General features: G+C 33.4%; 2 protein-coding genes across 2 annotated transcripts; one reads left to right on the top strand and one right to left on the bottom strand.

The window, feature by feature from the left end:
- The first annotated feature begins 7,210 nt into the window (after positions 1–7,210).
- LOC111910266 (beta-amyrin 6-beta-monooxygenase) lies at positions 7,211–8,905 on the top strand. Its single transcript, XM_023906070.2, has 3 exons — positions 7,211–8,162; positions 8,321–8,508; positions 8,603–8,905. Exons 1-3 carry the CDS (start codon positions 7,211–7,213, stop codon positions 8,903–8,905), a joined length of 1,443 nt encoding a protein of 480 aa, XP_023761838.1.
- Positions 8,906–9,052: 147 nt separating this feature from the next.
- LOC111910265 (60S ribosomal protein L37-1) lies at positions 9,053–9,932 on the bottom strand. The gene is made up of 4 exons (XM_023906069.2): positions 9,812–9,932; positions 9,587–9,722; positions 9,410–9,511; positions 9,053–9,303 (listed from the first exon to the last, which is right to left on the bottom strand). Exons 1-4 carry the CDS (start codon positions 9,812–9,814, stop codon positions 9,257–9,259), a joined length of 288 nt encoding a protein of 95 aa, XP_023761837.1. The 5' UTR covers positions 9,815–9,932; the 3' UTR covers positions 9,053–9,256.
- Positions 9,933–10,164: the final 232 nt, after the last annotated feature.

Here is a 10,164-nt window from a genome sequence, read left to right as displayed (position 1 = left end):
TACAATAAATATAGTAATAAATAAATATCAATTTTATTAATAGACTTACCTTCTTATTTCAAAACCCGCAAATTAAAGCTCATTAGTTTATTTTGTTTATTTATTTAAATTTAAAAGATAAAAAAATCAATTTTAATAATTCATTATTTTTCTTATTTTTTTATAAATTCAAAGTTCTTAAATATTTAGACCTTTATATTTAATTTTTTTAATTAACCCATTAATACATGGGTCTTATACCTAGTCCATATATAAACATTAAAATATTACCAAATATAAAATTATTATTCGGAATTATTTGTTTTTTTAACGGCAAATAACTATTATTTTCTCTGTCTGAAATTGAACCCAAAGTCTGGGATTGAACCCAAATCTCATAGTTAGTAGTTAGATTACCGAAAAAATTGTAAAAATTGTCCATGTGGTATGCAAATTTTTGGGGTTTTAGTCCAAACCCCGAGTTTTTTGGATTCATGGTCCTTTTGGAGTGGTTTGTATGTGAAAATGGTCCATCCGAAAATTGAAATGACTATAATACCCTTGGGGTATTTATTTTTCATTTTTCTTTCATTTTTCTTAAAATTTAATATTTACTTATTTATTTTAACAATTAAAAAATATAAAAAAGGCCCACCCCTCTCTCTCTCTCTCTCTACGTTGATTTTTTCTGCTGCCATCAAAGAGTAAAAAGAAAACCTTTCTCCTTCCTCCATTTTTCCTGCCGATCAGAACAACAATCCAAAGACCCCCAATTTGGTGTTGCTTCCGTTCAACATCCTTCTCCGATCAACAGAGAACTGAACTCCTTCGGGTAAAAAAAGAAAGAAGTTGCCAAAGCAGCCCTTCTCCTTTCACGATCAGACGAGGATCGAAGATCTTCCCCCGATTTCTACCTTCGTTCTTCTTCACGATAGGTCAAAGACCGGAGACCCTTTCCTTTCGATTCCACAGTCGTTCGCAACGACTTTCTGCTGGCTCTTCCTCTCCTCGCAATTTCTCAGCCACCACCGGAGGTGTTTCCTATTTGTGTTCTTTTTCTTTCCCTTCCCAATCTGTTGAAAACGATCCCCCCCCCCCCCCCCCCTTTTCATTTTTTTTAAATAGTTAACTCAAACATCGCCTTTCCTTGACAGATCGAGTCTCCAAAAGCATAGAAAGAATCTGGAAGCAGTCAACTTCCAAATGGGTATGGTGTATGGGTTTGATGTGTGTGAAACGAACTAAGTTTTAATCCTACTAACTTAAACACAAAGACAAACACACGAAAGGCAGTGTACCTATCGATTAGTAATATAGTTCAAGCAAGTAGGGTATCGAACACAGGGAACGGTAAACAATTAAAATAAATGCTAATATTATCTAAATAAAATAAGTAATATAAAGGGGGTTTTCTCTAGTTTTACAAGACTAGAAACTTAATTAGAATAACCAAAACACAAATAAATTAACTAGCAACTAAAACAATTAATTACCAACTAAATTCAATAGTAAAGAGGACTTCTGTTTAGGTACGACTCATTTGTTCCCATGGATGATTTTAATGTATCGGATTAATTCTTCATTGGCTACCGATTAAGATAATTAGGTTCACGTTCGCTATTCCTAATTCTTAGAAAACACATTAACTCAAGCAATGGCCAGTTGTCTAAATTAACGGGTTTCCTAGATTATTGATTCGGGTTAAGTAAGACTTGTAGTGGTTAACTAAATTGGCCCTTCAATTAACCTCTTGTCGATGTTCATCCAACAAGCTTACACATTAACTTACCTATCTTCTAGTTAATTCTAGTTTCACGTTCGTTATTCCTAGACATACAACTATGTGGTCACAATAAATCATATGAAATTAATAACTAAGAGATGTTCATACAACTTAATTACTGATTTATTAACAGAAGAATAGTTATTGTCAACACATAAGGTTCTTTAACAAGCTTAACTAAACATAATTACCAATTAAAATTAATCCTACTCAAATAATCAATCCATGTTCACAAAATTGTCTAGCCTAACAGAAGAATAAGTTTTTAGCTCATGATTGCAGTAAACATAAACTCAAAAACGAAATCAAAGTATGTAAACATGATTCAAATCAAAAAGTTACTAAGAATAAACCAAAATTGTCTTGATTCTCTTCACAATTGAATGTAGGGTTGATTCTTCAGTTCCTCACGACCTAGCAGCACTTCCAATCGTTTCTCAGCCTCCTAGGGTTTCTCTCCATCCTCTGATATCGATCTGAAAGTCCCTTTATATAGATTTTCACAAAACAGAGGCTACTCGGCGAGTCCAGTGACCTACTCGGCGAGTCCGTCACTTAAAACCCGTGCACGGCAAGTCAGCGCGTCCAGAATCGCGAAACTTCTGACCAACTCGGCGAGTAATCGACCCTACTCGCCGAGTATGTTTCGAATCAGCATTTTCTCAAAACACGAAAGTCGTCCGAAATTGTGTCTACTTTTCAAAACATTTTGAATCTCGTCAATCGGAGTTACGGTTCATGAGATACAGCCAAAACACTGACGAGGGGTCAAGCTGTCCAGCAACATCCTTCTTTCTTCAAAATCCAAGATCCAAGCCTCTAATCGCCAATTCCGCTTCCTTTTCCATCCGAGCATGTAATTGTTGCTGAAAAATGAAATTATAAACTAATTAAGCACCTTTTGTTCATTAAATGAGACAAAAACAACATAAAGTATTAAGATAATGCATGAATTTTATAACTAAATATGTCCATATCAGGGTTCCTTTCGAAATGGGTCTGGTGTGGAGTCCGATAGCTGAGGAAAGTATGCGAGATGTAAACTGAAAATCTGGGTTGGGGGGTCGGTTCTTGAAGATGAAATGTCTCGTTCAAGATGATATCAACTTAGTCGATCCCACTAGCTAACCACCAAATCTGGTTTTCCTGGTTTGGGTGATTTTTACAGATTGAAAATTGTTGAGTTTTTGAAGTTCGTAATTGAGATCCTAAAATCGAGTTAGAGTCTCGATTTGTTATGAATAGCAGTGGGTTTAGGATTTGTTTATTCATCATATTTTTTTTGTTCATCTTCATGTTCAGATAAGAACACCCAGAAACACAACAATTTTTGATTACGTTCAACATGTTTTACATTTTAATCGGTGTTATAAATCTCAAAATTATGCTCTTCATAAGCTTGAACATCGATGAGAGAGAGAGAGGGCCATATATTTTTAATTTAATAAAACGTTAAATTAAATAGAAAAAAGATTAAAAAAATATCAGGAGGGCATATTAGTCATTTCAGTTTAACAAGTGACCAATTTCACATACAAACCACTCCAAAATGACAATAAATCCAAAAAACTCGGGGTTTGGACTAAAACCCCAAAAAATTGCATACCATAGGGACCATTTTTGCAATTTTGTCTAGATTACCCTTTCCACTTTCATTGTATATCGCATCTCCCTACTCTTTTGCAACATCATCATCTTTCAATACATCGTCAATATTGTCAACAATTGGCTTTCTTTATTTTCTTACCCAATCTTGGGTGCAAACCAAAGCATCTACTATATTTGCAAACGAATTTGTTCGGTATAGATCTAATATATGTTTGCTTGTACTAAAATTGCCTATGATGCAACGGTATGTCATTAGTATATGTTTGGGGGTTTTATGTAAATTACATATTAGTTTGTTACAATTCAATTTGGTAGTTGACTGGTATATAGATGTAATAGATTATGCATGTTGAGTAATGTGAAAACCCATTAATTAGGGTTACGTATATGGAAACGGTATATATATATATATATATATATATATATATATATATATATATATATATAGGTTATTTTGTTTTAGTTAACTATTGTGTGTATGTAAAGAGAATTCTAGACCAATAGATGAAAATAATGAATGACTATGTTTTTTAGGGTCTGTGATATTACAATGGAATATCATGTATCATAATATCACTCAAATTTAATTAAAAGGGTATTTAGACAATTAATTATATTTAAAAAAAGGAAATTTTTGAATTTGAAGGGATAATTCAGATTTTTTTTAAATTCAATTTCAATTCTAATTTAATTGTAATCATAACCGATTATAACTTATTTTATTATGTCAGAATGAGATTCTGTTAGAATGAAATTCTGTTAAAATAACAGTTTGTGACATCCTTTAAGAATATATAAATAAAAAGAAAACAGGAATAAGTACATTATGAAACAATATACAAAATCGATTCTTGAGCTAATAATATATAAAATAATTATATTCTATGATTATGATAGAAAAAGAACATTATTGAATAATAGCAACATTCTGACAAAATAACAAGTGTAATTCTTAAAAAACAACAACATTTTTAAACTGTGAGATCATTCTTCACGTCATTCATATAAGGTCTTCAAGCCAATCATTTCACAAATGTAACAAAAACATCAAAATCCAACAAAAAACACTAATTCATTTTGAAAGAATAATACTGCTAAGATTCATTTTATACATTCTGGCGGAATACATTCTACTATAAAACACTATTGTTCTCCATATTTTCTTTCTTTTCCACATTAATGACAAACTCTTCAAAACCTAAAAAGAAAAAAAAAACATTAAAATCTAACAAAGACACTAACTTATTCTAAAACAATATTATTGATAAGATTTGTTTTATAAAATTTAGTAGAATACATAAAATACATTCTACTAGAATACAAACATTTGAAAGAATGAATTTATATAAATAAATTTTGACAGAATACACACAAATCTATTCACAACTCATACTCAACTTTCACATCATAATAGACTAATTTCTTCTAAAAACAATACAAATTGGGTTTTTTTATACATTGCAAGAGAGAAAAAGTAAAAAACAAACACTAATGGTATCCTAATGAGAATTACAAGTTTAATAATACATAGATTCTTCAAAATCTTGATATATATTCTGGTAGAATACATAGAATATGACAGAATACATGGGTGCGTTAGCAACTTCAATCCATTTCAAACCATAATGACTCACGAAGCCATGAATAACAATTCAAGAAAACAAGTGATAAGAGTTACCTAACGATTGTCATATTTAGAGCCTGAATCAAACTTCGAACTATTGCAATTGAGAGATGAGATGATAAACTTTTCTGGTCACCGGTGTCATTGGACGTCTCCATCGCAAAAAAGGACACTTGAGGTTCGATTTCCTGCAACACGGAATGTTCTTAAACTTTTCTCCAAAAATGGTTTTGAATATTCTTAAAGAATTTGTATTATAAGAGTATGAAATAACTAATCATAAGCAAATTAAATCATCATGTGCAAATGAATGGATGAAATATTTGATTCAAATATTTTAACAAACAGTTAGCGGGCAATAATCAGATGTCTTATGAATTTTAGAAATTACAGTAAAAAGAATGGTGTAAAAAAATGAAATTTACATACAAAGATATTCCATAAGAGATTAATTTTGATAAAACAAGAATTTTTGAAAAATTACTTGTAACTATAAGATGTTCTTCTGTTTGTAACGCATAACCAACAAATTGAAGGTCTTTGGATCGAGCAACAAATCGAAGGTCTTTGAATCAGCAGTAGCAGAGATGATTTGGAAGGCGGCAAATGGTGGAGATAGATAAAGAATAATCGATCATTGTGTGAGGAAGAGAGGCCGATTTCCTTTGATGCATCAAGAATCGGTTGTTGTGTGAGGAAGAAACGTCGATTTCCTTTGAGGTGTTAGTCAATGTCTAGGGTTTTAATACGTAACTAAAAAAAAAAAAAAAAAAAAAAAAACTGATCCCCACAATAAAGGATAACAATGGTTAAACTTGGATATTAATTAATAGATATATGTAATATTACTAATTTACCCTTATTAATTTAAAATAATTAAATTATTGTTAAATTCTCATTGGTCCATACATGCATACAATAGTTGTAGGAAACATTTGAACCTATATATATTTGCGTTGTTTGTGATCACAGAAGGTATGTGTATACTCTTTAGACAACAGAGAAAAGTAATTCTTCAGTTGTTGGTTTTGGTTTTTAGACCCAATTAAGACCAAAACCGGAAGAACCGACCGAAATACCCAGACAACCGAATAAACCCAATATACAAAACCAAACACCAAACCAGGTAGCTTATTTGGTCCTCCTAATATGGTTCCGGTTCCGGTCCAGTTTGATTTTTCGGTCCAAACGCTCATCTTTACTTCGTGGTGAGGAAGATATCACCATGAGTCCATTTATATATTTTTTTTTTTTATTTTTGCAACAATGTCATAGTAATCAAGGTTCCATCTGTGACATAGCAGAACTGTCACTAGGATCATGGATCATGTAATGTATTTGTCAAACTGTCACAAAGGTTGGCATGTGAAAATCCATAACCGAGTTCTTTAGTTCAAGTTTGGGGATCACTTTCTATACTTTCAGAGACTTTGTGATTTACTTGCTCCATATTGGCTGTGCAGGATGGTGTTGCCATGAAACGTAATCCCTTCTCCAAAGCAATGACGATTTAGTGTTATTCCAACATATATACTTGGATTTCAGAAAAAACGTCCATAGATGCGATTATAATCTTTTTAATCAACAAATCATTTTGCAGTTTTAAAATACAGCAAATTTCATTTTTAATCAAAAGAATCATTTTTCCGTTTTGAGGCTAGCTTGTTTCCGAGGTATCATTGCATCGACACTTTTTATTGAAGTTTTTAAATTATGAATGTAAATATGTAATCAATTATCTATCTCAATATAATCCATAATGTTTGTAAAATAAGAGGCAACATTTCCACTTAGAATTTGAACATTTAAAAAATATCTCTGTTATAATTCTTTCATTTCAAATAAAATAGAAGTGTAAAAGTCAAATAAGGGACAAAAAAATCCTAACCGCATCTCTTTTACAACACAAATATTATGTGATATCTTGACAAATCATTATTAACCGTTTTGGAAATATTCATTCAATAGATAAAAGAACATAAAGAAAAAAACAAAAATATCATTAAATTTTCGAGAATGTCTTAGGAAACTCAGTAGCACATCAAACACAAAAAAAAAATATTTATGTATGTGCTCCTCGACGGCATCAAATATGCCCCACGACCATCATTTATCCGAAACCAACGTAAACCTCCAACAACTAAAAACGAATCTTAATCAAACAATTTTCCATTTATAAATACCTTTTCGTTACACATCCTTTTGATCCCAAAACCATGGATTCAATTTCAACTCTCACATATTCACTACCCCTTCTTGTAATACTCCTCTCTTCATCATTCATTTACCTATTTTATCTCAAAAGAAATTCTTCCAATCCGGAAGCACCACCTGGCTCAAACGGATGGCCGATCGTTGGAGAAAACATCAATCTCGGCTTATTGGGCCCACCTAAATTCATCCAAAAAAGAATGAAAAACTTCTCTAACGATGTATTTAAAACATCTTTACTCGGAGAAAAAATGGCATTCTTTTGTGGCCCTCAAGGAAACAAATTCGTATTCACAAACGAGAACAAACTTGTCACCTCATGGTGGCCTAAATCCGTAACAAAAGTTCTTCTCTTCACCGAAGTCATCGATCAAGATCAAAAAATCGTAGCCCCATTGCTAGCAAACTCCGTTCATGAAATCCTAAAGCCAGAAGCATTGAAAAAGTACATTGCTATAATGGATACCATGGCCCGCCAACATATGGACACCGATTGGGCCCCAAACAAGGAAGTGAAAGTTCACCCTCTTACACAAAAGTACACTTTTGCCCTTTCGTGTAAACTATTTATGGATGAAGACGATGATGAGAAGGTCGCCGAAGTGTTGGATAATTTTAGAATAGTCACGAATGGGATGATCTCGGTTCCCATAGATTTCCCTGGCACCGCGTATAATCATGCCATGAAAGGAGGGAAAGTGTTACGTGATGGTTTGCTAAAGATTATTGGGACACGAAGAAAGGAGTTGACTGAGAGTAAAGAGATTGTGAGACATGATGTTTTGTCACAAATGCTACTTGTGAGAAAAGAAGACGGAAGTCTTATGAGCGAGAAGGAAATCTCAAATAATATCATCGGTTTATTAGTTGCTAGCTACGAAACTAGCAGTGTTGCGATAACTTTTGTCCTAAAGCATCTTGCAGAGCATCCACATATCTACAACAAAGTTTTTGAAGGTAACCTTGAACTCTATAAGTCATTCAAATTCCAATCACTCATATTCTATATCCTTTGACGTATTTCATTCCTTCCAAAAACATTCTCCAAACCAAACTACGGCTTTTGTCTATATGAATAACATTTCTATTTTCTCATGCTTATGTGTTTCTCAAAGAACAAATGGAGATAACAAAATCTAAAAAGCCTGGAGAGTTGCTAACTTGGGAAGACATCGAGAAGATGAAATATTCTTGGAATGTGGCACGTGAATCTATACGTTTAGCACCACCTGCTCAAGGAGCCTTTCGAGAAGCTTTGACCGATTTCAAATACGCAGGTTTCACCATTCCAAAAGGATGGAAGGTAAGTTGTTAAACCTTAAACACCTAAAACATGAACTGATAGGTGGTGGATGAAATTTAAATCAACTAACACATGGGGTGTTTGGATTTTGCAGATATTTTGGAATGTTAATACGACAAATAATGATCCAAAATACTTCCCAAATCCGGAGAAATTTGATCCTTCAAGGTTTGAAGGATCTGGCCCTCAACCATATTCGTATGTACCATTTGGAGGAGGACCTAAAATGTGCCCAGGAAAAGAGTATGCCCGATTAGAGATACTTGTTTTCATGCATAATTTTGTGAAAAACTTTAAGTTGGAGAAGATGATCAAGAATGAAAAGATTGTGTATCTATCTACTCCTGTCCCTGCAAAAGGTCTCCCAGTTCGCCTTTACCCTCATATCAAGCAATAGAAGTTCTATTGTCAAACTGTGTTCTTGATATTCAAACAGAGATTGAGCAAGAAGTTTGTAAATTTAAGAAACCTGGCTAATTAGAGACTGGTTTTATCTTGGTCAGAAGATCACAAAAAGATCATATTAAAGAGTAGAAAGGATCAATAAAGAGCGAAAGGTGTTTAATAACACTTAATTCAAAATGCATCATCATCCATAAATCAGAATAACAGATTTCCCAAAAAGAAAAAACTTAGAACAGACTACGGGATTAATAGCTCCAAACGATGTTCACCTACACTAATTGCCTAAAGGAAATATGCTTGATTGATACCCGTATAGTCGATTTTGATGTGATTCCTTGGAGCTTTATGTTGAAGCTGCAGCAGCGATCTTCCTAGGCGCAGCTTGAGTACCTAAAATGAAGAAACCAATAGCAATTTCTTAATTAAGTAACAATCAACACGAGAGATCCATTATTGACAAAATTAAATGCGATTTTTGGTAACACAATTAACATACCTTCTCTAAAGTTGCTCTTGAATCTGCGGGGAAGATTACGGAGATACCTCATGCGACCAGTTCCAGTCGTCTTCCTTCGGATCGCCTTGACGCTCCAGTTATCTACGTTCGTTGATATCAATCAGCAATGCATCGGATCGAAACACATACATACAAACAGAATTACGGAAAACTTACATTTCCTGACGCGAGCAGCAGGATAAGCACAAGCAGAGCATCGACTCTTCTGAAGATGGAAACTCCGACGACCACACCGGACACACAGTGTGTGGGTTTTGTTCCTTCTCTTACCGAAACTCCCTGTACCTTTACCCTGTAAATTTAATCACATGGAGTTACTACATATACATATAAACACACATACGCCTTGATTCATAAAGAGTATATCGGCAGAGCAGTCACCATTGCTTGCCGTTGCCGAGATCCTGCTTCTGCGAGCTTACCCTGCGGCCGGAGGGAAGAGACGATGGCGGCTATATATCAATTCAATATCAAATATTTCAGGGTTTTGCTTGCATTCGCTAATTGGGCTTTTATATTTTAATTATGTATCGAGTAGTTAATAACTTAGCCCAACTAAAATTACAGGCCCAGTATGCGCTTAAACATTTATGGACATAATAAATCTTTTAATTTAATAAGAATAGGTATTAACAAAATAAAATTTCATGTCTTCAAGTAATAATCTATATAATAATAAGTCCTATAAACAAGTCATCCAAATTGTCTTTCAAGATAAAACATTTTTCTTGAAC

This window comes from Lactuca sativa, chromosome 5 (assembly GCF_002870075.4).
Source record: "Lactuca sativa cultivar Salinas chromosome 5, Lsat_Salinas_v11, whole genome shotgun sequence".
Classification (NCBI taxonomy): domain Eukaryota; kingdom Viridiplantae; phylum Streptophyta; class Magnoliopsida; order Asterales; family Asteraceae; genus Lactuca; species Lactuca sativa.
The sequence above is the reverse complement of the archived record's forward strand: the minus strand, read 5'-3'. Positions and strand labels throughout refer to the sequence as shown.